We start from the raw sequence: 23,096 nt of genomic DNA, 5'->3' as shown, positions 1-23,096 counted from the left end.
TTGTATCAAATTAAATAAAATAAAAGAGAAATTTAATTCGCTTTTGTCATTGATAATAAATAAGAACAATTAATTAATAAGGTATTGTTGGGCGAAGCCATTGACGTTTACATGAAGCTAACAAATTAATGTGCTTATAATTAATACAATACATTTGCTTGGCAAAGCGAAAACACTGGTAAAAAAAACTTTGTAAATCCAAATACTTTGTACCTAATTAAAATATTTCCCGCTTATTTTTTTATGCATTACTGTCTTAAGTTATTTAAAATATGAATATGTTACAATTTTTTTATAGACATAGACAACATTTTGATTTTGTTTCCCACAATAACCCACTGCCTTCAATTTAATCTGTCTTACACAACAATAATATTGTAATAACTTAGCCAACGTAGTTATCAAATTCAGTGGTAGTCCGACCTGGAAAGATTCTAAACAAAAACTAACTAACAAACAAACAAACAAGCCGTTTGAAATGTTTGATTCGATTACACTGGCTTACAAATTTAAGTCAAATAAATTCTCCAGAGATCAAACCTTGATTTTCCGGTGCAGATGAAAAACAGTTCAAGAATGCATATTAATTTTTAATTTTATAGCGTATGAAAGGTTATTTTGTAATGCACATCCGCCACCGGCCCACGGGTCGGATGATCGATGCGCTGGCCTAATAAATGCATTTAAAAGTATTTGATAAAGTAAAACAAGAAAGCAAACTTCGACAAAGCGAAGTTTATATACCCCTGCAGCTATTGCTAAATTTAAATACTCTTTAAAACATCTAAATTTCGATTTATTTCCGTTTATGTTTAAAAACATTAAAGCTATAATGAATTTTAGCTAACTTATTCGATCTTTCCGATTTTAATAAAATTAAGAGCACAATTCTGAATTATTAAGCCATTACTATGTTCAAAAATATTTGTAATTTTATAAGGAAAAATTCTTTACATATATATTTATTTCATAACTCGTTTGTTCCCATGGGAGCTGTACGACATATTCGTCCGATTTAAATCAAATTAAAACAGTAATTGTGAAATAATAAAAGCATAACTATTTATCGAAACAATAATAAAAAAAAAGTTAAAAAACAGCAAAGTTTTAATTTTTTAAAATTTTTTTCCTCGAGCTATATGATATAGTCTTCCAACCCGGCTTGTTCCGACTTTCTTATAATTGCAATAGGAAACAGGAAATGCAGATAGCTTTAAAGCTGAGAGACAAGTTTGCGTATAAACGGCCGGACGGACATGACTAGAAAGATTCGCCTAGTTATGCAGATCATGAATATACCTATATAACAATGTAGTGAAATAACCCCATTACAAATGCCAAAATTGAAATTCATATCGTCCCGCCTTCGTTTGCCAGCTGTTTTTTCTTATCATTCGTTATTGTTAGAGGTGATAGTTACATGCGATAGCCCAAATATCGAGTAGACACCGAAAAAATTTGGATTTAAATTTAAATTTAAACTTATGGGTTGGAATGAATACATGGACCAATGCAATTAAAAGGCGACTTTAAATAATAATAAACCTTCATTTCATAATAAAAAAAAACTTCATTTCATAGTTGAATTCTACATTATTTATATTCTTTTTGTAAACATGAATTATTAATTAAAAGTACTGATTAGTTCACGATTAAAGTGCTGTTTTTCGTTTCGATAAAGTGTAAAATTTGAACTAGTACCATCAGTTTAAAATATTTTTTCAAATTTTCATATATTTAAAACAATTATTACTATAAAACTTTAGAATCTAGTGACTTTTGAATAGCTATAGCATGCATATGTATATATATGTATGTATGTACACTTCGCACAAAGCTTTAGTGTAAAAAGCTCTTGGCAAATGACATTGGCCGAATCAAAAGTCGGTAGATAAAACAGTGTAATCGCCATCGGGCAACCAGTTGTTTACCAAGCGTAAACGCAGGCGGAGATTAGTGGGACGGGAAAATCGGGAAGACAACACACACACACAAATCCAGAAATGGCACTCAAGTTCGCTGCGAATCTAAATTTTCTGTTCACGGAGCGGGCGGCGACGATCGCGGAACGGATCCGGCTGGCCCACCAGAGCGGATTCCGGGCCGTCGAGATCCCCTATCCGGAGGGCGAGACCGGCGACGTGGTGGCCGCCGTCAAGGACACGGGCATGGTGGTCAGCCTGGTCAACCTGGCCTTCGACAAGAGCGACGACCAGCTGCGCTTCGGCTCCACCAGTGTTCCCGGCTCAGAGCAGCTGTTCAGCCGCCAATTGGACGCCACCATCGAGTTCGCCCGCGATGTGGGCTGCGGCAAGATTCACCTGACCGCCGGGCTCCAGAAGGGCGACCGCCTGGAGAGCGACTATACGAAGACGTACACCGCCAACCTGAAAATGGCCGCCGACAGGTTAAGGGCCAGCCAGATGATTGGCGTGATAGAGCCAATCAACAAGTACGCCGTGCCCGGCTACTATATGAACTCGTACTCCAAGGCCGCCGGAGTACTGGCCGATGTGGCGGCGGACAACATCCGGCTGCTGGCCGACATCTATCACCTGCAGCATCTGCATGGCAACGTCTCCAAGACGCTCGACGAGCACAAGTCCCTCATCGGCCACTTCCAGATCGCCCAGGTGCCGCATCGCCACGAACCGGACGTTTCCGGGGAGCTCGACTACGGCTATGTCCTCAAGCTGCTCCAGCAGTTCGGCTACGACGGTTGGGTGGGCTGCGAGTACAAGCCCCAGACGACGACGGTCGATGGTCTGGGCTGGGTAGCCAAGCTGGGCTACACACTATAACCTGATCAAAGGATACTACGGACTTGCATTGCATTTACACTCATGTATTTACACTTTTTACAAACATAAAGCCGCCGGTTGAACCAATATTTTCGAAACTTTTCTAAACAACTTCAAGATGGTTAAATAAAAAGGTCATGGAAATGACCTACAACAAGCGTGGAGTAGAACAGTAGCTGCGCACACACGATTAGATAAGATTAGATAGTCGAATAGATCTACTTATTTCATCTAGCTGATCTAGCTCGGGATCACCCGCTTGGCATATTCGGCAATGTGAAGCACCCCGTGCTCCGGCGAGGCGATGTGCAGGTTGCTTCCGTTGCAGAAGACCGTGTTGATGTACGGATTATGCAGCTCGGCCACGAGGGTGGAGCAAGCTGTCGACGAGTCTCCCGTGGACTTCAGCATTTTCTGCAACGAAGAGCGATTTCAGTAAGCGATTAGTGGGGTACAAAAGGCATTACTGGTTATAACATTAGTTAGTACATTGGCATATTGTATTGTATTAATTGGACAGGAATTGCAGTTTCATTACCAACAGAATGTGGTTAAAATTTTCAAAATTACATTTGAAAGTCACATTTCAAGCTCAGTTAGTTTATAAAAATAAAGTCAGGTACTGACCTCCATAAAGTTAGGTATGCGTATAGTCGTAATATGGGCTAAATGTCAGTTAATTTCCTTTTTGAAGGTTAAATTCTAAATTACTATTCCTGATTAATAGAATTAATGCAGCTAATTGCATTGCAGCGTATTCCCATTAAATCAGATAACGGGTCGACAAATTTCTAACCTTATGTTTTTCCTAAAATATTTGCTTTTCAATTGAAAAGGATTAGAAAAAAAAGATTTTTAAATGTGCTTTACTTGAAAATAACATATCAAAAGCCCAAACCACAACATTATAAAGAGGCTTTATCTATGATGGAGGCATTATCTTTGATTTGGTTGGGTTTCGGTTCCTATCTGTTTTTTGCCACAATTTGTAGTACGAAAGGAGTGTACTATGTGTGTACAGAATACAGGTTCAAAATGTGTTACTCTTACCCCGTCATCTCTCGATTTACTTGAAATTTGATGTGTGAATATATATCCCTATAACCCCCTCACCACTCACCATCCAGAATTCGTTACCGGGCAGTGCGTTGCCGTCCCAGGCGTAGGACACAACGAGCAGCATATCGCCGTGCTCAGGGGTGGTCAGCTTCCGGGCCGGATTGCGCTTCGAATTGAGCACCCTAATGCCGCCCTTTGGATGGCCGGGAATGTCCAGCAATGCGCCGTTGCGCAGACTGCCGCAGTCGGTGATCGAGAACCAGGAGAAGTGCACGAGACCAATGTGCCCCAGCCGGCTGCCCAGCGTGCGCATGCGCTGCTCGAAGGTCTCCAGGAAGATGCGCTCCTGCTGGGCGGCCGCCTTCCACACGCCCAGACCGAAGCCCACCACATGGATGTAGGCCAGCTGGTTGACACGCTTCGCCCTCGCCTGCGCCTCCAGCAGCAGCATGTCGAAGCTGATGGCGTAGCGCCGTTTCATCACCAGATTGTCGAAGACGTCCAGCTTGTTTCGCGAGGGCCCAAAGCGCCGGTTATCAATGCTGGCCTCACCGTGCACAAGGTCCCGCGTGGCATAGAAGCCGCGCCACAGGCGCCGGTAATCCTCGGCCCGCGTGCCAGCAGGCTCATCCAATGCCATGCCGTAGCCCCTGTCGCGTGTGTTCTGCTGGCGAGCGATCACAATGTCCTGGAACTCCATGAGATTGCGCCTGGAGAGCCGGGCCCCAATCATGCCCACGATAACGCCGCTTTCCTGCAAGGTCGTGGTGTGCCGGTCAACGCGTCCGCAGTTGGTACGCTCGCCCTCGTTGACAAACTCCGTGTGGGAGCTGACGGAGAGCAGGGCGGACAGCTTGATGTCGTCGTAGCTCAGCACGTTGGCCAGCACCAGGGGCGCTGTCTCCTCCAGCGAGCCCACGGATTCGAAGCCACTGGCCCCGGTCTCGCCGCCCAGCAGCAAGTACTTGTCGTTGCGGGCAAAGAAGCTGGCGCAGCGCTTCTCCAGCAGGCGCTGCACAAAGTCGCACAGGGAGAGCGGCCGATAGATGGGCTTCTCCACGGAGTTGCCTGCATGCGGGTGGGATGTGCATCAGTTAAGACACTTAAGAGCAGGAGGAGCGAGGCGCTGTCTCACCAAAGTGACACTTGTGCTCCAGGTACTGCAGGTAGAGGCCCAAAGTGCGTTCGTGTATCAGCGGATAGGCGGAGCTCACCTGCTGGTTGATCCTGTCCAACCGCCGAGGAGATTGCTTCTTCACGCGGACACTCTCCACGCCGAACTGCAAAAACAAAAGTTGGAGTTTGAATGCGATTTTGGTCGGGTGGCTTGGCCGCACTCACCTCCAGGGGAAACTCCTCGGACTTGGCCATCAGCTTCTGCAAGTCATCATCTCCCGAAACGGGCTTAATCACCTGCCGGCAATCCTTCAGCAACTTGCGTCCGAAAGCGGACAGTGGCTGGGCATCTCCAGTGACCGCCGGCCAAACCTGGTCCACATCAGCTCCAAAGGTGGACATTGCTCGTGAGTGGTTGGTGATTGAATTGAACTGGATTGGATTTCGCGATTGTACTTAAATGGTTGCCTATGTGTGCTGAGGGCTTAGTGATTGAATTGCATTTCACCATTGTATTTAAATGGTTAGCGACGCCCCGCTCCCCCCCCCCAATCAATCGATGTTACGATAGTCCGAGACGTTCGATATATGTAAACAAATTTATTGAAGTTGGCCTTAAGGATGGGAAAACTGCAAGTTGGCAGAATATATATCGATAGCTATCGACAAATCGCTAATCTGGAAGTAAAAAGCCTGTTTTCCCCTTATAATTATTTCGGTCTGTTCTAAACAGATTTATATAAGCTTTTATTATTGAATCAAAAACATTGATGAAAACATTGCCGCAATGATAACTGCAAGTAGCTTTTCCAGAAATCTGCAATTCAACAACTTATGTGCTGTTGAAAATCAGAGTTCTCTGTGTTTTTCGATAAGCCATAGAAGCTATTAACTATCCAAGCACCTATTATTTACTGTTAATTTAAATAAGGAAGCTATTTAAGTTGTTCATAGACTTACAATTTTTTATTAAATACTTAGCAACGAAACTTAATATTAAAAATTAGTTTACCCTGCAGGTAAGCTTTTAAAATAGTCAACAATAAATTTTAGCTCGTTGTTTAATGCGATTATTGTTTCTACACTAAAGTAGGAATAGTCAAAATTGCTCCATTAAATAAAATAATGTCGAAGTTAAAGTCTGGAAAGCCCGGTTTTGTTATCTGCCAAAATATTAGCTTTATCAAAAAATATTTTTAAAAAATTTGTAGATTTAGTTGAAATACGCTTTTAATACAGGGTGATGTTTTAATTATAACAATAAAATCTTTTTAAATGATCAGAAGTCGGAGCTAAATATTCTCTCACCTCGTCTGGCAACGCCATGAAATTGAATAAATCCCGAAATCTGCTAGTGTGACCGTCCGCTAGTGGCGGGAAAAGGCATGGTGACACATCCACTCAATGTCGTATTCCAGCAGCGGTCGCCTTCGGTCTCACTAAACCCTAAGCACGGTTCCCGGTTGCCAAAAGAAATTAATGTGCATTTTATTTACGAAAACGCGAGCACGAGAGCCGAGCCACCAGCAAAAGGATTGTCGAGAAAGACCGCCATTGCGCTGAGTAAGTAGCGTTGACCGGAAAACAGCCGAGAAAGCGTCGAAAAGCGTCGAAAAGCACGGCAGACGGTGGAAATTGCGCGCGGAAAAAAAACTAGCGACAAGCCACACGGACACACACACACGCACACACATACCTACCTACCATGCACCCGCACAAAGCCGACGCACACAAACGCACAAAAATCGCACGCAGAAACCGAAACACAAACAAAAACGACGCTCTAGTCGACTTTAATATACACTTCTTATATTTATTCACTTGCTTCAAGGTTTCATAAAAACCTTATTATTACGAATTAGGAAAAAAAGGAGAATGAATAACTATGACTTACCCCATGCACTGTTGTAAAATATCAAGCCTACTTACCTAGTGACCCGACTATGAAATACCCTAGAATCTGCTCTTCCACAAAATACGTAGCCTACAAATTTAATAAAACCTAAAAAACCAAATTTTTCCGGTTTTTAGGGTCATGACCAAACATCTCTGGCTCTAATTTTTCCCCAGATCTCAACTTTTACAGGGACATACTGACATGGGTATGGCTAGATATACTCGGCTGTTGTGTGTTTCATGAGTAGTCAAAGTTTTCTAAAGTAATACGTCCATCAAAGTCTCGATTTCGCATCGTAGATCTAGCCATTTAGACTTTTGGAAGTATATAAGTTGTATTTGATAGGCTGTTTAAAATACCTTATTTGATATACTTCAACAAGTGGCAAATGCTGTACACAAAAGTTCATCATAAGCAATATCCTCCAATACATTTTCAGAAAGTCACACGAAAGTATTTCATTACAGATATATTTTTTTATTTATTTATTGTATATGATAGCATAGTTTACAAAACTAAGGCCAACACCAATAGACATTCGACTTTGGTTGATATAAACTTAGTTTATAGTTAGCCAAGTAACGTGTGTGTGTTTTTAGCGGATAGACGGAACAAGAATGTCTCTTTCTCCTCCTGTTGAGCACTTCTGCACGTATATCCCTTTTGTCCTGCTTTTGACATAATCTTATTGTTCTGGCTTGTTTGTTTCGTTTCCTTTCATTTCGAACCACCTTAGCCCGGTGAACGACGAACGACGCTGTCCCTCCGCCCAGTCAACGCCTGCAGTCCGATTCACCGCTTTCCCGTTGCCTCGGCTGCCGCCATCCTCCGGGTGAAGATGTCCGACTACAGCGACCTGGACCGCCAGATCGAGCAGCTGAAGCGCTGCGAGATCATCAAGGAGAACGAGGTTAAGGCCCTGTGCGCGAAGGCCCGCGAGATCCTGGTGGAGGAGGGCAATGTGCAGCGTGTGGATTCGCCGGTGACCGTGTGCGGCGACATCCACGGCCAGTTCTACGACCTGAAGGAGCTCTTCAAGGTGGGCGGCGATGTGCCCGAGAAGAACTATCTGTTCATGGGCGACTTTGTGGACCGCGGCTACTACAGCGTGGAGACATTCCTCCTTCTGCTGGCGCTGAAGGTGCGCTATCCGGACCGCATTACGCTGATCCGCGGCAACCATGAGTCGCGCCAGATCACCCAGGTGTATGGCTTCTACGACGAGTGCCTTCGCAAGTACGGCTCGACGGCCGTGTGGCGCTACTGCACGGAGATCTTCGACTACCTCAGCCTGTCTGCCATTATCGACGGCAAGATATTCTGCGTGCACGGCGGCCTGTCGCCGTCGATCCAGTACCTGGACCAGATTCGCAGCATCGACCGCAAGCAGGAGGTGCCGCACGACGGGCCCATGTGCGACCTGCTCTGGAGCGATCCGGAGGACCAGACCGGCTGGGGCGTCTCGCCGCGCGGCGCTGGCTATCTGTTCGGGTCGGATGTGGTCTCCCAGTTCAACCGCACCAACGAGATCGACATGATTTGCCGTGCGCATCAGCTGGTGATGGAGGGCTTCAAGTGGCACTTCAACGAAACCGTCCTGACCGTCTGGTCGGCGCCAAACTACTGCTATCGGTGAGTAATCCGCCATGCTCGAAATGCTCGAATTGCCTTACTAACTTCTTGTCCTGCTCTTGCACATGCAGCTGCGGCAATGTGGCTGCCATCTTGGAGCTGAATGAGTACCTGCACCGCGACTTCGTCATCTTCGAGGCGGCTCCGCAGGAGAGTCGCGGCATACCCTCCAAGAAGCCCCAGGCGGACTACTTCCTCTAAGACGAGCAGAACAGTTCGGCGACTTCCCGCTGCTGCTCCCCTGACAATCGGCTCGAATGGACGCGGGGCGGGTGGTGGGTGGCGGGTGCCCACGGGTGGCTGACGCAAATCGTTTAGGGTAAAATTCAACTGCCAGCCTGCCTAAGCAAAGCACACACGAACCGCAACTGCATGTGCTAGAGAACAACTGTAACATAAACATAAAGTAAGCTAAGATATCAAACTGGCGGCGGCGGGCAACAACAGACTGCATGTGCACCCCAAGCAGCCGGACACAGATCCGCATTCAGTTCGCGTTCAGATCTACTTAGTTTCCCAAGAACTACTTAGATATCTTTTTTTTTTTTTTACCATCTGTTTACCTGTATCTGTTTCATTTGGAGACTTGTGCTGTTACGTGCTCGTGGAAGTCATCTGGTTTGTGAAGAGATCAATAGTATGGGCCGCGTATGAAACCTGCGCATTGCATCTAGCTACTAAATAATAGGATTAATACCCCCTTGTCCGCGACTCCTGCCAATTCGCCTGGCGCAGACGGTTAGCAAACACACCCGCCACAGTCGTCTGCTCGACGCGAATTCCCTGAGATCGGGCACCTTACTATACATATAGATGTAGGTTAACGCATTAAGCCATCTTGACCGACAAAATGCATAAAGTCGGCAAGTCGGCAGAGTTAGGGATGGAAGCAAATGTTCAAAGACGTCATTAAGTTCATTGATTGGAAAAAGACTTTGCATGCCTGAAACGGAATTTCTCAGCCGGCAAACAGTTGGAGAAAGACAGATACGAAAAAAAAGGAGTAGTAGTTCGTAGCATGTAAGAAACGAGTTTTAAGTACGCCCCAGATTGGGATATTATATAAAAATAACTATTATTAAAATAAAGATAATAAGCACGACGTCGAGTCAGTACTGCATACATTTTGGAACCTTTTAGAGCCGCAAGAATCCTGCGATTCTACGCCAAAACATTAGCACGCTAAGCATCTATGAAAGATATGTGCTAAATATATTCCTGCATATTTTGAATAATTACTTTATCCCATGAAACTAAGTCTAGCATATGTCCTTCCCAATACATTCCCTTTCACAATCCAATATCCGTTTTCTTTTGCAGTTTCTCAGTTTATTGGGAACTTAAACTCTAGTCATAGTATACACATAACAAAAATAATGGTTATATTCCAGTTAGGGCGCTTGTGCTTCTGTATCGGGTTCATTATTGGTCTCAGATCTGTTTTCAGTGGTCCTCCAGCTCGAGTCCGTGCTCCTTTATTTGCTCGTAGATGCAGTCTTCAAAGGCGGCGGCAGCATCACAACTGGGAAAAGTATGCATAAGTAAAGGATGAATGGATGATGAGCCGGAGACGGTACTCACTGGTCAGGGGGTGTCTCGATGCCCTCGCACTTGGCCACCACGTCGGCGGGGGCGTCCTCCTTCTCGGCATCATGCTTGCTCATGGCCTTGACCATCTGCACGGCATTCTCCTTGTTCACCTTGCCGGCCTCATCCATCTGCAAATACAAACAAGGAGCTGGTAAGCAAAGTAATAAGGTAATTGCTCGCGTTTTTAGCACTTACGATCTGGAACTTCTTCAACACGCAGGCGCGCAGGCACTTGGCCTCGTGACTTTCGGGAGCCACATGCTTCATTAGCTGCTCCACATCCTCTGAGATCACACAGAAAAAAAAAACGACGATATTATATCAAACATATATGTTTATGCCCTTGATAATGTCAGTCAAAAGTTTGCAACTATTAGTTGTATATATTTTCTTGTTAAGCATCAATAGGAAAGTCGATCATGACAACTAGTCTTTCAGTTTTCAAGCTATCTGGATGAAACTTTCCCAAAAGTCATATTTCTAATGCAAACAGCACATAAGACAGAATCGGACGACTATATCATATAACTGCCATAGAAACAAATGGAAAAATACATGCAAAAAATGATAACTTCTCTGTTTTTCAAGATAAACAAACACACTTCGAGATGGAATGGTAAGTGATGGCTTACTATTTCAGAACAAAAGTTTTATTATTTTTATTAAGTCGAGCAACGTTACCAGGGAACGATCGAAAAATGTTGTTTATATACAACTATTGTAGACGTTTGTTTATGAGTTTTATTTGCTTCACATCTCACAACAGTAAAATGATGGGTCCGCTTTTCGAGAGACAACAAAAAAGTATAAATTCTGAGTATACAAAAAACCTATTGGCAAGTGTAATGTTACCTAATGCTGAAGATAAAATACCCTTGCTTGCTATAATAAAAGTTTTTAGCAAACTTTTGAAGATCAAAAAATTGTGGTTAGTAATGGTCAAACCAATTTGCCGACTCTAAATCGTTCGAAAACTTTTGAGCAGATTTTATTACACAAAAGTGAAAAAGTTTTCATTTTTAATTAGAAAATGCAAAATTAGAGAAAGACTCTTAAGAAAAACAAAACTATGGAGGTATATTGAAAATTAAAAACTTAAAAATTATTTTATTAATATTAAGAAGTTTTAGACGCTGTACTTATTTTTTTAATCCAGGGAAATGAGTGCTTAGCTCACAATTTCGAGCAAAGCTAAGATGTCAGAGGTTATTCCAAATTAATTTTATACCCGTTACACGTAGAGTGAAAGAGTTTGGGAAGAGTTTAAATTTAATAATTTATATTGTTTTATTTAATAGCTGCCAAAAAAAAAATGGAAAATTGCCAAGGAAAATCGACATTATACCTTATATTATGTATATGCACAAAGCTCGGGATATCAGAATGTCGTTCAAAAAAAAGGCATTTCACATTTTACATTTTAATTTTATAAAAAAAATATCAAAAATAGCCTGCATATGAACAGATGAAAAATGAAAAACCGTCTCGAAATATTCCTTTGTATGGGATGTGTAGCAAATAAATAGCAAATGCGGTATCATATCCAGTTTTCTCTCTGTGGAAGTGGCAAGTGGCTACTCCGTACTCACCATCGGTGGCGCCCGTCTCCGCCTTGCACTCGTTGGCCAGCTGGGTGGCATGCTCCCGGGTCATCCCCTCTTGCGGCTTGGCAAGGGTGGTTCCCAGGCACACGAGTCCCAGGAGCAGCATTACGGACAGATTGAATAGACGCGACATTTCGACTTGCGATTTGCTGTTTGCTATTTGCGAGTTGCGATTGGCGATTGAACTGCGCTACGTACGAACTCTGAATTGGATGCGAAACGCTGGCGACGCCCTCGTTTTATAGGAGAAGTTGGCTAAGGCAAAGTCCCGTGATTGATTTGGCAGATCAGATCGATCTCTAGCCGCGTCTCAAGCACCTCCGGCAATTACTCGCAATTATGAACTATATGGGCATATACGGGACCCGCCGGAGATGCCCTCGACTGGGCATCGTGTGACCAAATGACACGACACCTCACTACACCTCACTCCACTCCACTTCACTCCACTCAATTCCGCTGGACGTGATCGGATCGGATGGGAGCTGACGTGGTGGGAACTGGGAACTGGGATCTCCACTTTACCCCCTTAATTGGTGACTGGCATGAAATCACACACCGGGTCGGGTCCATTGGAAATGAAAATGCAAAATGCAAAATACAAAATACAAAATGCAAAATGCAAAATCCCGCTCGTAATTAAACCGATCAACAGCTCTGGGTGAGAGATGAGTGATTGTGACTGGCGGGGCCATCCAATATCATCTATTATATTATTAGACTATCCCCCTGCGTTTTGGAATCTCGCCCTCACATTCACAGGCAGGCGGCCACGCAAATTGGTCGTTTAGGCCATAATATACCCTTGATCACTCAACTTCCCAGTCAGTTTGGCTGTGATAAATCGCTTGCTCGCAATCTGCATTTCATGTTCGCTTTTTCACCGAGTGGAAATTTCAGTGCACGCAATCTCAATGTAGATCGAAACAGCTGAAATTGGATTATCGTGTTGGCATCTTGCATGCTTAGTTTTAAATTTTCAAATGCTTTTGTGTTGAAGAACTGTTACCACACTGCGATACTATTTTTTTGAGTTTCAATCTTAGTTCGAATAAGAAACAAGCACATCAATAAATTTTAATTTAAAGTTCCAAACTGGTTGAAGATTGTTATCGTGAAAATGTGACTCCGTTTTCTTGTAGTTTAAAAAAAACCCTTATTATGAATTTTATTTGTATTTATTTTTGGCATAAACGAAGTATCAAAAAAAGGAATTCAAAAGTTTAAAAATATAAGACTATAAAAATCAGTTTTATTTACAATGTTTTATTATTCTATAATAATAATATTAATTCAATCAATATTTATGATTTAAGCTTACATATTAATAATCTTTTTTTTATTATATTTTTTTTTAATTATTTGATTAAAACTTTTAAAAAATACTTTTTCCAAAGGCCGTCAATGTCAGTGTAATGACCAATTCAGGTGATGCTTTTTTGCTCATAAATGTTCGATAAAATCATGCATCAATTTAAAACATATTCTGAACATCATATTATTCGCCTCTTTTGGATATAGTTTTTATGACTTAAGTTTGTCCAGTCAGGATTTCAGACTATATTTATATTTCAGAAGCAACCGGAAGAATAGGGAGTTTTAAGATGACGTTTGATTAATTTCGAATATAGGAATATACATATTCCTTATTGTCATATTTAACTTAAATAAAGTGCATTTAAATCAAATAGGTACACTACTATTCTAAATCTAACATGCATGCAAATCATGCAATTTAATATGCATTGTATTTAACATTATGATTCAATATTAATAATAATTTTGAATTTAATATTCAGATATTTTTCTACTATTCAATTTCTTTATCAGTGCACCTTGTGACTTGTTCTGCTGCAATTTTTTAAATGTTCATTATTTTATCATTATTTTTTTGTAATTTAAAGCGCAGATGCCTTGTTACACAAATTAATCACCACGTCAGCGTTGTGAAAAATTTGATTCTAACGTTATTAAATGGCATTTTTATAATTTTTTAAAAACAATAACTGATGAACGGTTACGTGTTTTAACAAAATTTAACGTATTTTTAAAATACAATACAATTTAAAATTGAAGGCCAAAGAGTTGCACTTGGCCGTGTTCTTGAAAAATTCAGAAAACATTTCCGATTGGTTTTTGAAGTTCATTGAACTCAATTTGTTGGCAAATTTGGCACACAAAAAGCTGTTAGAACAGTATAGCCTCATAAATCTACATTGTTGAAGTTACCCAGTGTAGTTTGCATTAAAATTTTGCATTATTTCTATATCAAAGGTTAATATAATTCCGCTGCCCAGAGAAAACTTATACACGTTTTGTGTAATGCGCGTCTTTGGCACTGAGAACAATGAACTTGACGATGAAAAATCGCGTATCGTCAGCAAAATCACTGCGAGAAAAAATAATTGCGAAGGTGAGGTTGTGTGGCCCACTCTCTATTTAAGCCAAGAACTAGAGCCACAACCAGTGCAGATCCAAAGAACAAGCTGACGCGATGATGAAACTACCGAACATTCAGATGATTACCATCGTGGTCGGCGTTCTGCTGCCGATGCAGTGCATCCTTGTCCATGGCCAGAACACGGCCTTCGATCTCACCAAGCTGCTGCCCAAGACCGGAACGGAGCCCGTCTGGTCGGTGATAGATCGCAACCTGCCGCAGGTCCAGGAGATGATCACCACCGCCAGGATGGGGTGCATCGAGAAGCTCGGCCTGCCCAAGGACCAGCGACCGCTGATGAAGGTGACCAATCCCAGCGAGAAGGAGAAGTGCCTGGCGGAGTGCGTGCTCAAGAAGATCCAGCTGGTGAGTGGTCTACCGCATTGGGGGATATATAAGTAGGCCTAAACACACTAAATTGCCCACCCGCAGATGGACGAGAACAACAAGCTGAACCTGAGCCAGGTGGAGAAGCTGACCAGTCTGGTGACCCAGGACAACAAGATGGCCATTGCCATCAGCTGCAGCATGGCCCAGTCCTGCAACCGCAGCAGCTCCTCCAAGAGCGCCTGCGAGGCAGCCCACTTCTTTAACCAGTGCATCGGTCGCCAGCTGGAGCACAGCAAAGTGAAGCTGATCTGGTAGATGCGTAGAATAGGCCTCCTTGAGATAGGTTCCATCTCCAACTACTCCAAGTAGTCATTAGTGGTTCCAACAAAACTGCACATTTTACCGAAGTGTAGAACTACACTGATATTTCTAAACAATTGAAAGCTAAGCTTCTTCCAATGCGATAATCAGCATTTGTAGTAAGTCAATGTACTTCATAGTCAATTTGAATATTTTTCACTTCGAGATTCTTCCATTGCGGTTTTTGATTATTTTAAATATGAAAATACTACATATTTTTTAATAGTTAATTTTGACTGTTTTTGGAATAGCATTTTTTTATATCTGATATATTTAAATATAAATAGGACCTATATTAAAACTAATATTTTCCACAATATTTCAAATATTTCAATATTAAACGTATTTAATAATATGATTATTTAGTTTTACTTTTATATGAAATATACTATTTTGAACTCAAAAGCCAGATAATTACTTTTATTATTCCATTACTTTACGAGTGTAACTGATGTAAGTTATTTTGTACGTCAATCAATTCTTATTCACTGCCTTAAATTGTAAAAGTTTTAATAGCTTATCCAAATCTTTAGCACTTGTGTTAGAAAATCAAAACAATTAAAGAACTACATAGCTTTTGAGTTTGCCAGTTTATTTTCAAAAATAAAATTAGTACTTCCAATTAATTACGTTAATGCACATGATACCATCCCAGAGCCCCATAACCATTCAATATTTCGTTAGTTGGGCGCTTTATTTGTGTCGGGAACCACTCAAAGTTCTCGATTTGTTTCTAATTAAATTAAATTGAACTGTACTAACACAAAAAAAAAATTAATGGAGAACTGGTAATGGGCGGCGGCCTGCTCAATATCCTCATTCCTTGAGATCAGGAATCTTAAAGCCAGAGGCGCGCATCTCGCGGAGCATGCACATGGCGATCCCATGGGCGGCCTCACACCTAAATCAGGAATACACAGATACAACATTTGGATGAGACATTGTTAAGATTTTTTATCAAATATATTTGTATAATCAGTAAATTTCTGAAATTACTAAAATTAAGTGAAACAAGAAAAAAAAAATGAAAAGAAACTTTCTCAAGTTGAAGTTTTTATACCCTGGCAGTAATTACAGAAATAAAATGATTCGATTTAAGTTTTTCTATTTCATTTCATTTCATTTTTTTATGATAGCTTTTTGACTTCGATGTCCAATTTTAACAAATTTATATTTAAATAATTGTAGAAATGGAAAACCTGCTATAAAAAAAAGTTTTTGGGAGGTTCATCCGGATAGCTTTAAAACTGATAGACTAGTTTCCTTAGAAACGGATGATGCTGATCATGAATATATATAGTTTAAAAAATTATAAAAAAGTATAAAAAGACAGTTAACGCGTAAAAAAGTGAAAATAAAAAGTGAAGTGAAAAAATGTCCAAGAAATCTCTTATTATTTTCGAAACGGTGGCGTTTAAAAACGTTTCAAAACTTTAGTCTTTGCTGTGTTAAGCAGTAAAAGTTGTAATAAAAACTTTGAATAGATTTGTCTTGAGATTTGTCCGCAATTCGGTGTGTGAAGTGATTTCTTGGACACCTGTGGATCTCGAACTCACTTGTCCTTCTCCGCCTTCAGCTGCTCGTTGCAGCTCTTGACGATGCGCCGGCCATCGTCCTCGCGATCCGGGAACATCATGTTGACCATCTCGAGGGTCTTGTCCTCGTTGAACTGCAGCTGGCCCTCGGGCATCAGCTCGAACTGCTCCAGCATGCAGTGGCGGAAGCACTTGGTCTCGTGCTTGGCGTCCTCCTTGTTCAGCACCATCTCTACGATGTGCTCTGTTGGCATATTGGCATAGTGGCATAGCAACGAGGATTAGAATGGGATGGGTTGCTCTGCAAGATGGCACTTACCCCTCAGAGGCTTGGGCGTACACCCATCGCTGAAGGGCTCGATCAGCTCCACCACCTCGTCCACGGTCATGGACGGCTCCTCGTCGTCGGCCGCCACCGATCCCAGTAGCAGTGCGGTGCAGGCCAGTGCCAGCAGAAGGTTCGTCGTCCGGTTGATTTGCATCATTATCGCTTCTCTTGTGGAAAGTGGTCGGACCAACGATCGACGCCGGACCATTTATACCCGCCGTAGTCGTGTCCGGCACATCCGGTACAAGCAAATCGCCTCGCTTGTAGATCACCCATCGATAGCCATGACATTGCTGAGGCGAGTCATGCAACCCACCAAGCTACCAAGCCTCTAAGCCACCTGATCACCCACTTCCACCCATTCATCCATCATCCATTGCAGTCCAATCAAAACGCTCCACAATAGGTATATGCCGGTTCAACCTTTATTGATCGAGTGCTTTCAATGGGACCTTATCTGCTTTAACTGCTGATCTGATATGATTTATCTGATTCATCTATTGTGTTCGGCCAGGGGGATGGTATCCGATTTCCTAGGGAAACACGAACACCTTGATGTTGCTCTTGAGGCAAGAGAGCAGGGCGTAGGCGGGATCGCAGTTGGGGGCGTTCTTCAGGCCCACGGTGGAGTCCTTGCACAGGCTGATGCCCTTGCGGTACTCCTCCTTGTAGCTGTCCGGCAGCAGGATGTCCATCTGCTTGAGGGTCGCCTCCACCTGGAACTTACCCTTCTTGATCTAAAAAAAAGGGATTGCAACAGAAAATGTTTGTAGAACAATGGTTGCATGTCGGTGGAAATGGCGGCTAGTTTTGAATTATGGGATTACCGATTTAAAATAACTACAGACAACTTTCCATGTGATAAATCCAGATATGGTTGTTTTTTAGAAAATTAAGAGAGTTTTTTAATTGTTTGGGCTAATAGAAAGCAATCTGGCCTGTAACTGTACATAAACAAGAAAGAAAGAAAACTTCAGCAAGTCCGATTAAAAAAATTTCTATTCTATCGAAGTAATTAAAATCGAAGTATATTCAAACCAATTGAAAAACATTTATTTTTTGTATTTTTCTGATTGTCACAATAAGATTTTAATAAAATATAAGCCGTTTCATGCAGATAGCTTAAAAACTGAGACTCTAGTTTGGGTAGAAACGGACAGAGGGGAGGACAGACAAACGGACATACGAACATGGCTGGATCAGTGACATATATATTTTATAAAGTTTGGAAATGTATACTTCTGTGCGTGGCAAACTGCTGACCAAAATTATTGTATGTACCCAAAGGTAAAAAAATGTATACCTTGGTTTCATTACAATAAAACTTATTGAAAAAAGAATATTATGGTTCTGCCAATCTTTGATTCTTGTTTTGAAGAATAACAACTTTGAAAGTGTTTTTCTTTTTTGAAACTCTAAAATTCCATCTAGCATTGGTGAAATCATTGTGGCCTCGAACTCGACACTCACCGCCTGCATCATTTCCAGGATGCAATTGATATAGCAGTTGGTGTCCTTGCTGTTGGGAATATTTCCGTTGCGAATATTGTCGGCTATCTCCTCGCTGACCTTGGGATACTTGGGCAGGCAGACGTCGCGGGTCAGTTTTCCGGCGGACCGCATCTGCTCCTCCGTCACCTGGAAGAGGTAAGAGCCAGTGGGGTATCCTGAGGACAGTCTTTGCCATTTGGCAGGGAGCTTTAACACCTACCCCTGCCTTCGATCCGGGCAGCAAGGCCATGGATATGGCCACACAGATCAGCAGCAAAGGGAACTTCATTGCCGAGACGAGACAAGACGATAGGCGATATGATGCCACTCCCGACTCCTTTTATATGCGCGACTGCCAACATGCAAATGACTTCATACTGAATTGAGCCTTATGGCACACATCGATCGAACCGCAAAGTATGGCTTAGTCCCAGTCCCATTTCAATATTGCTATAATCTTGCCACACTAATTGACAGTTCGGTGTTGGGTCAGCCACCGTGCGAGGTGACATGCGAGATGCGTTCACAATCACATTGCTACGCCACACCTTCCCACTGTTTTCGATCATGCAAATGCCAATGCAAATGCAAATGCAAATGGAAGCAAGATATCAGCTGAGAACTATTGGGGCGGTTCCCGAAAGCAAGTAAAAGCCATATAGACGAGTGCCTCGATAACAAGGTACCCGGTTCCGAACCGAAATTATCAGAACATGTTTCTATAGACCCTTTTGTATACCTATATTTTGTGAAAACATCTTAGTTTTAAATTTGCATATCTAAATAAAACTTTGCATACATGATGTCTAATGAAAACGATCAAAATTAACAGAAAAACCGAAATAAAATACTTTACCTGTAGTATAAAGCTTCCACAAGATCATCGGCAAAATTATAGGAAATTGTTCCTAACTTTATTGTTTTACAATTATAGCCGAATTAACCAGATAGTAACTTATACTTACCCAGAATGGCTGTTAAGCTCACATTCTGATTAATTTTCATTTTAAATATTTGTACATGCAATTGCCAAAGAAGGTTTTAAGCTAAGAAGAAATAATTAAAAACCTAGTTTAAGCTTACCAAGGGTACGAGAACCTCATCCTTTGGGAACCGGATCAAGCTGGCTAATTCTCAGAAACTAGATACTTTTTAATCTACCCCTTTTGCCTTAGAGTACTGGGTATAAAAATAAGTAGATTATATACCTTTTAAATTAGTTGCAAGTGGGTATTTATATGGCAAATGTATTTCATTTGTGCATTTTGTGCGACTGATGACGTTGAAAATAGTATTGCGTGTGGCATGAACAAAAATGCTATTCACTCAAACCGATCATAGGTTATCTTAGGTTGGGCGGTGGTGGGTGGATAAAGTCAACCACCCAATTGAGCCTAAAGAGACTCTTTCTGTTAGGCCAAAGAAAGGAGAACCTGCCCAAAAAAATAATTACAATTTAAAGTTTGTAGGTTGATTTTGAGTCAGGGAAGGCCTTGTCAAGCGTTTGGCACTGATTCAATGTGACTTTACTTAAATTCAGTTTTAAGGCACAGTCTCAAACGAAATCAGGTCAAAAAGAGAGGTGCTATCCAAATTTCAATCTTTTGCCCCCATTGTGTGTGGAATCCAATTCAAAGACGCCAATATGTCCGAGCAGTTCAACTTTAACGACGCCTTTAATAGCCAAACCATGCGAGGCCGCGCCAATGTAAGTGACCAGTGACCAGTGACCTTGAACCTGATAGGTTACAGCACTCTGTCCCTTCCATTTCCACTTCCACTTCCACCTGGAAACCCACAGGTAGCCAAGGCCACCTGGGCTTCGGTGGGCTTGGTCTACGTCCTGGTCAAGATGCACAAGCGCCAATCGAAGCGTCGCGAGACGAAGCTCTACTGCAAGGGCTGCCAGCAGGCAATGCTGCACGGCTAGGGGTCATACACCCGTATTCTCGTTTCCGTACACCCGTATCAAGTATCAATTATCAAGAATCCCGTAATCAGCCCCTCAGTTCCCAGTGCTGTAGTTCAAAACTCGTGTTCTTTGTCGAGTCAATAAACTTCGGATCTTGGCAACCAGTATTTGGGAAAGGTAACAGTTTTTTTTTGGAATCTAGGTAAGGTACAAGATTTCACTTTATTTGCGAGAAAAAATACATTGATAAGGTAACAGATTATTTAGGTACCTAGGAAGGGTAAAAGTGCTCTAGTTCAAAGCTTTGTACTTTGTCGAGTCAATGAACTTTGGATCTTGACAATTGTTTTTTGGATCTAGGTAAAGTACAGGATTTCAATACCTAGGTAATGTACAAGGTTCTCAATTATTTAAATATTTATTTCGGATCCTGACATCCAGTATTGGGAAAGGTAAAAGTTTTTTGTATGTAGGTAAGGTACAAGATCAGACCCCATTTGCGAGACTAAATACCAGATAAAGGTACACGGTTATTTAGGTATCTAGGTAAGGTAAAAGTGCTCTAGTTCAAAACTTTGACCAGTTTTTTGGACCTTGGTACGGTGCATCGTTTGACTATATTTGCGAGAGTAAAGACATAGGTAGGGTACAAGGTACACAATTATTTAAGTATATAATAAGTAATTGGGTGGTAAGCAAGTTGAATTTGAAATATATTTTATGTCTATTTTGCATAGTCAATGTGATGTAAAAAATTTCAGTACCTACCTTAAAACTTAGCACGTATTCTTCCTAGGGTATATAGAAATCAGTAACTAATTCAGCTAAATTATAGCAACACATATCTTTACATGGGTAAGGTATAAAGTACCACAGCTTGTTACCTAGGTATTTCCAGATTTTTGACTCGAGTAGGCTGGGCAAAAGTCTTCGTCCCTTGTCATTCCATTCGATTAGGCCTCGCTCGAAAACAGCACACACACCTTGAAGGCGACCTAATCCCAGATCCCCAGTTCTCAGATACCCAAATACCTAGATACCCAGTTCCCAGACGATGGCTGACGGCTTCAAGAAGTACTTCAATGGGACAACTATCAATGGGCGAGCAAACGTAAGCACATAATTTAATGTTAAACCCTTTCGGTTTTGGTACTATCATATAATGTTGCGCAGTATTAACTTAAATCAGTTAAGTTAAAGCACGAATATATGATACGATTTAGTTCAGATCCTATTGCATTTCGTTTTGTTTTCATCGCTAATACAAATTAATTTTCAACTGAATTTAAACTAAAAGAAAAATTGCATACTATAATTATAGTTACTTCTGAAATGTTTTCTAAATTGCAAACAAAAATTGCTTTAAAAAAGTATCGAAAGTGAGTAAACACCAGAATTGGCTTTGTTGTAAAGTACTTAAAAGTTGGATGGTATGGCTATGGTAACCCTTGACCTTGAAACCCACTTCCCCCCCCCATTCTCCAGGTGGCCAAGGCCACATACGGCACGATAGCTCTGCTGTACGTCATATACCGCTTGCGCCGCGGATCTGGGAAGTCCTCCGGTGAGTTGGCCAGCGGGAAGTGCAGCTGCGAGTCGGACCACGAGGCGCCACTGAATGGCGACATCGGCGTCTATGGCGTGGATCCCGACTGCTCCGTTTGCCGGGAGCGTTCGGAGCGGGCGATGACCGAGTACGATCGGGAGCAGCAGCGCCGTTCGGCGGGCCACGATGAGGACGGCTGCCGCGACGACCCGCCTCCGCCGCCGCCACCTTCATCTGGCGGATCCGGAGGAGCAGGATCAGCTTCACCGCGCAGCAAGTGTCCCTGCGAGGAGAGCCCGCGTCCGACCAGCCAGCTGATGGGCCAGGTGCACGACACCTTCTACCGGGTGCTGCGTGGAGTCGTTGGTGCCGTCTTGGGCACTGCGGCGGTCAGCACCAGCGGGAGCGGAAGCGGTACCGCTAACGGTTCCCCGGCAGCAGCTCAGTTCGAGGAAGATGAGGGGGAGGAGGAGGAACGCCACGAGTACGTGAATGAGACGCCGCTTAATCGCCGCTCCGCCCCGCGCTTTTGCCTGGCCACCACCAACAGGAACAACAACAGGAACAGCAACAACAACAGCCAATGCCAGGAGAACGCCTCGGAACGCCAGCCGGAGGAGGCAGCCCGGGAAAAGGCAGAGGCCCAGCCAGAGGATCAGCCGGAGTACAGCGCCTTCAGCGACGGCTTCGCCTCCGGCCTGTTCTTCACCAGCGACGAGAAGTGAGCGGCGATCGGTGAGAGAAGGGAACCCCGTCTTCGGACCAGTTTCCTTTGGGGATCTTCCAAATTCTTAGTTGAAAATAAATAAACTTTTAAAATGCCGAAAAAATGGGCTAAACAAATTTTATTTTTGTCTTCAAGTCGACGCCGTTTTGTTATTTTAAATTATTTTTTTTTTAAGTTGTCAACCTGATAACGGCATCTTTACTAAGGAAGAATTTATTTGATTTTTTTAATCCGATCTCTACAACCATTTTTTCTATTTCATAAAATAATATTGGTATTAAAAAAAGTCATTTTCCGCTTTTCCTCTATACTCGAACAGATCAAAGTGTTATGCCAAGTATCTAGACCGAAAATTGATATGGAATTTCCTCAAAACGAGTAGCATTTCTTATCACTTTTTTTTCTATGTGGCTCTCCCAGTAAGGCTATTTCGCCACTAGGTAAAATCCATCAACTGCACTGATAAGAAAATAGCGTAGTAAAAATAAATATTTGGCTATTGAATCCAACTATAAAATGTTTCATATTTTTTTTACTAAAATTTTAAGTTTATGTGGAAAATAAATGGATATATTAAAATATGTTTATCCGTTTTCTTTTATTTATCTCAATGTTTTTTTAGTGGCGAATGTACCGTTGTTATATTATTTTACCATAGCAATTCTAATTTCAGTTCCTACCGCATCAAATGACACAACAAAATTTGAATAGAAATATGAATTTTATTG

At 42.1% G+C, this 23,096-nt stretch overlaps 9 protein-coding genes across 9 annotated transcripts; 5 read left to right on the top strand and 4 right to left on the bottom strand.

The window, feature by feature from the left end:
* The first annotated feature begins 1,870 nt into the window (after positions 1-1,870).
* LOC108147730 (putative hydroxypyruvate isomerase) lies at positions 1,871-2,888 on the top strand. The gene has a single exon (XM_017274458.2). It carries the CDS (start codon positions 2,004-2,006, stop codon positions 2,799-2,801), a length of 798 nt encoding a protein of 265 aa, XP_017129947.1. The 5' UTR covers positions 1,871-2,003; the 3' UTR covers positions 2,802-2,888.
* On the bottom strand, positions 2,830-5,558 carry LOC108147728. The gene is made up of 4 exons (XM_017274457.2): positions 5,202-5,558; positions 4,996-5,140; positions 3,922-4,928; positions 2,830-3,215 (listed from the first exon to the last, which is right to left on the bottom strand). The coding sequence occupies exons 1-4, from the start codon at positions 5,376-5,378 to the stop codon at positions 3,042-3,044; spliced, it is 1,503 nt and encodes a 500-aa protein (XP_017129946.1). The 5' UTR covers positions 5,379-5,558; the 3' UTR covers positions 2,830-3,041.
* Positions 5,559-6,392: 834 nt separating this feature from the next.
* LOC108147713 (serine/threonine-protein phosphatase 4 catalytic subunit) lies at positions 6,393-9,607 on the top strand. Its single transcript, XM_017274436.2, has 3 exons — positions 6,393-6,539; positions 7,610-8,505; positions 8,577-9,607. The coding sequence occupies exons 2-3, from the start codon at positions 7,712-7,714 to the stop codon at positions 8,704-8,706; spliced, it is 924 nt and encodes a 307-aa protein (XP_017129925.1). The 5' UTR covers positions 6,393-6,539; positions 7,610-7,711; the 3' UTR covers positions 8,707-9,607.
* Positions 9,608-9,812: 205 nt separating this feature from the next.
* LOC108147714 (general odorant-binding protein 19d) lies at positions 9,813-11,925 on the bottom strand. The gene is made up of 4 exons (XM_017274437.2): positions 11,685-11,925; positions 10,291-10,379; positions 10,087-10,223; positions 9,813-10,027 (listed from the first exon to the last, which is right to left on the bottom strand). The coding sequence occupies exons 1-4, from the start codon at positions 11,830-11,832 to the stop codon at positions 9,949-9,951; spliced, it is 453 nt and encodes a 150-aa protein (XP_017129926.1). The 5' UTR covers positions 11,833-11,925; the 3' UTR covers positions 9,813-9,948.
* A 2,255-nt stretch (positions 11,926-14,180) lies between these two features.
* On the top strand, positions 14,181-15,076 carry LOC108147634 (general odorant-binding protein 19d). Its single transcript, XM_017274289.1, has 2 exons — positions 14,181-14,505; positions 14,572-15,076. The coding sequence occupies exons 1-2, from the start codon at positions 14,194-14,196 to the stop codon at positions 14,782-14,784; spliced, it is 525 nt and encodes a 174-aa protein (XP_017129778.1). The 5' UTR covers positions 14,181-14,193; the 3' UTR covers positions 14,785-15,076.
* Positions 15,077-15,504: 428 nt separating this feature from the next.
* LOC108147631 lies at positions 15,505-16,857 on the bottom strand. Its single transcript, XM_017274287.1, has 3 exons — positions 16,684-16,857; positions 16,386-16,608; positions 15,505-15,730 (listed from the first exon to the last, which is right to left on the bottom strand). The coding sequence occupies exons 1-3, from the start codon at positions 16,847-16,849 to the stop codon at positions 15,646-15,648; spliced, it is 474 nt and encodes a 157-aa protein (XP_017129776.1). The 5' UTR covers positions 16,850-16,857; the 3' UTR covers positions 15,505-15,645.
* Positions 16,858-17,094: 237 nt separating this feature from the next.
* LOC108147624 (general odorant-binding protein 19a) lies at positions 17,095-18,490 on the bottom strand. Its single transcript, XM_017274280.1, has 3 exons — positions 18,404-18,490; positions 18,163-18,330; positions 17,095-17,429 (listed from the first exon to the last, which is right to left on the bottom strand). Exons 1-3 carry the CDS (start codon positions 18,470-18,472, stop codon positions 17,226-17,228), a joined length of 441 nt encoding a protein of 146 aa, XP_017129769.1. The 5' UTR covers positions 18,473-18,490; the 3' UTR covers positions 17,095-17,225.
* A 1,213-nt stretch (positions 18,491-19,703) lies between these two features.
* LOC108147642 (putative 60S ribosomal protein L33) lies at positions 19,704-20,262 on the top strand. Its single transcript, XM_017274298.2, has 2 exons — positions 19,704-19,891; positions 19,985-20,262. Exons 1-2 carry the CDS (start codon positions 19,829-19,831, stop codon positions 20,111-20,113), a joined length of 192 nt encoding a protein of 63 aa, XP_017129787.1. The 5' UTR covers positions 19,704-19,828; the 3' UTR covers positions 20,114-20,262.
* A 762-nt stretch (positions 20,263-21,024) lies between these two features.
* LOC108147636 lies at positions 21,025-22,471 on the top strand. The gene is made up of 2 exons (XM_017274292.2): positions 21,025-21,206; positions 21,581-22,471. Exons 1-2 carry the CDS (start codon positions 21,150-21,152, stop codon positions 22,364-22,366), a joined length of 843 nt encoding a protein of 280 aa, XP_017129781.1. The 5' UTR covers positions 21,025-21,149; the 3' UTR covers positions 22,367-22,471.
* Positions 22,472-23,096: the final 625 nt, after the last annotated feature.

The sequence above is a fragment of the Drosophila elegans genome, unplaced genomic scaffold (genome assembly GCF_018152505.1).
Source record: "Drosophila elegans isolate 14027-0461.03 unplaced genomic scaffold, ASM1815250v1 contig_149, whole genome shotgun sequence".
In the NCBI taxonomy this organism is placed as follows: domain Eukaryota; kingdom Metazoa; phylum Arthropoda; class Insecta; order Diptera; family Drosophilidae; genus Drosophila; species Drosophila elegans.
The sequence above is the reverse complement of the archived record's forward strand: the minus strand, read 5'-3'. Positions and strand labels throughout refer to the sequence as shown.

Coding starts and splice junctions, on each gene's coding strand:
- LOC108147642 (XM_017274298.2), top strand. CDS start 19,829: ATGTCCGAGCAGTTCAACTTTAACGACGCCTTTAATAGCCAAACCATG. Junction 19,892..19,984: donor CCATGCGAGGCCGCGCCAAT/GTAAGTGACCAG, acceptor GGAAACCCACAG/GTAGCCAAGGCCACCTGGGC.
- LOC108147714 (XM_017274437.2), bottom strand. CDS start 11,832: ATGTCGCGTCTATTCAATCTGTCCGTAATGCTGCTCCTGGGACTCGTG. Junction 10,380..11,684: donor GGAGACGGGCGCCACCGATG/GTGAGTACGGAG, acceptor GTGTGATCTCAG/AGGATGTGGAGCAGCTAATG. Junction 10,028..10,086: donor ATCGAGACACCCCCTGACCA/GTGAGTACCGTC, acceptor TACTTTTCCCAG/TTGTGATGCTGCCGCCGCCT.
- LOC108147634 (XM_017274289.1), top strand. CDS start 14,194: ATGATGAAACTACCGAACATTCAGATGATTACCATCGTGGTCGGCGTT. Junction 14,506..14,571: donor TGCTCAAGAAGATCCAGCTG/GTGAGTGGTCTA, acceptor GCCCACCCGCAG/ATGGACGAGAACAACAAGCT.
- LOC108147730 (XM_017274458.2), top strand. CDS start 2,004: ATGGCACTCAAGTTCGCTGCGAATCTAAATTTTCTGTTCACGGAGCGG.
- LOC108147631 (XM_017274287.1), bottom strand. CDS start 16,849: ATGATGCAAATCAACCGGACGACGAACCTTCTGCTGGCACTGGCCTGC. Junction 16,609..16,683: donor TACGCCCAAGCCTCTGAGGG/GTAAGTGCCATC, acceptor ATATGCCAACAG/AGCACATCGTAGAGATGGTG. Junction 15,731..16,385: donor CTGAAGGCGGAGAAGGACAA/GTGAGTTCGAGA, acceptor TTCCTGATTTAG/GTGTGAGGCCGCCCATGGGA.
- LOC108147636 (XM_017274292.2), top strand. CDS start 21,150: ATGGCTGACGGCTTCAAGAAGTACTTCAATGGGACAACTATCAATGGG. Junction 21,207..21,580: donor CTATCAATGGGCGAGCAAAC/GTAAGCACATAA, acceptor CCCATTCTCCAG/GTGGCCAAGGCCACATACGG.
- LOC108147713 (XM_017274436.2), top strand. CDS start 7,712: ATGTCCGACTACAGCGACCTGGACCGCCAGATCGAGCAGCTGAAGCGC. Junction 8,506..8,576: donor GCGCCAAACTACTGCTATCG/GTGAGTAATCCG, acceptor TTGCACATGCAG/CTGCGGCAATGTGGCTGCCA.
- LOC108147624 (XM_017274280.1), bottom strand. CDS start 18,472: ATGAAGTTCCCTTTGCTGCTGATCTGTGTGGCCATATCCATGGCCTTG. Junction 18,331..18,403: donor TGCCCGGATCGAAGGCAGGG/GTAGGTGTTAAA, acceptor TACCTCTTCCAG/GTGACGGAGGAGCAGATGCG. Junction 17,430..18,162: donor TCCTGGAAATGATGCAGGCG/GTGAGTGTCGAG, acceptor CCTTTTTTTTAG/ATCAAGAAGGGTAAGTTCCA.
- LOC108147728 (XM_017274457.2), bottom strand. CDS start 5,378: ATGTCCACCTTTGGAGCTGATGTGGACCAGGTTTGGCCGGCGGTCACT. Junction 4,929..4,995: donor GGAGCACAAGTGTCACTTTG/GTGAGACAGCGC, acceptor ACCCGCATGCAG/GCAACTCCGTGGAGAAGCCC. Junction 3,216..3,921: donor CCGGTAACGAATTCTGGATG/GTGAGTGGTGAG, acceptor TCTTCGTTGCAG/AAAATGCTGAAGTCCACGGG.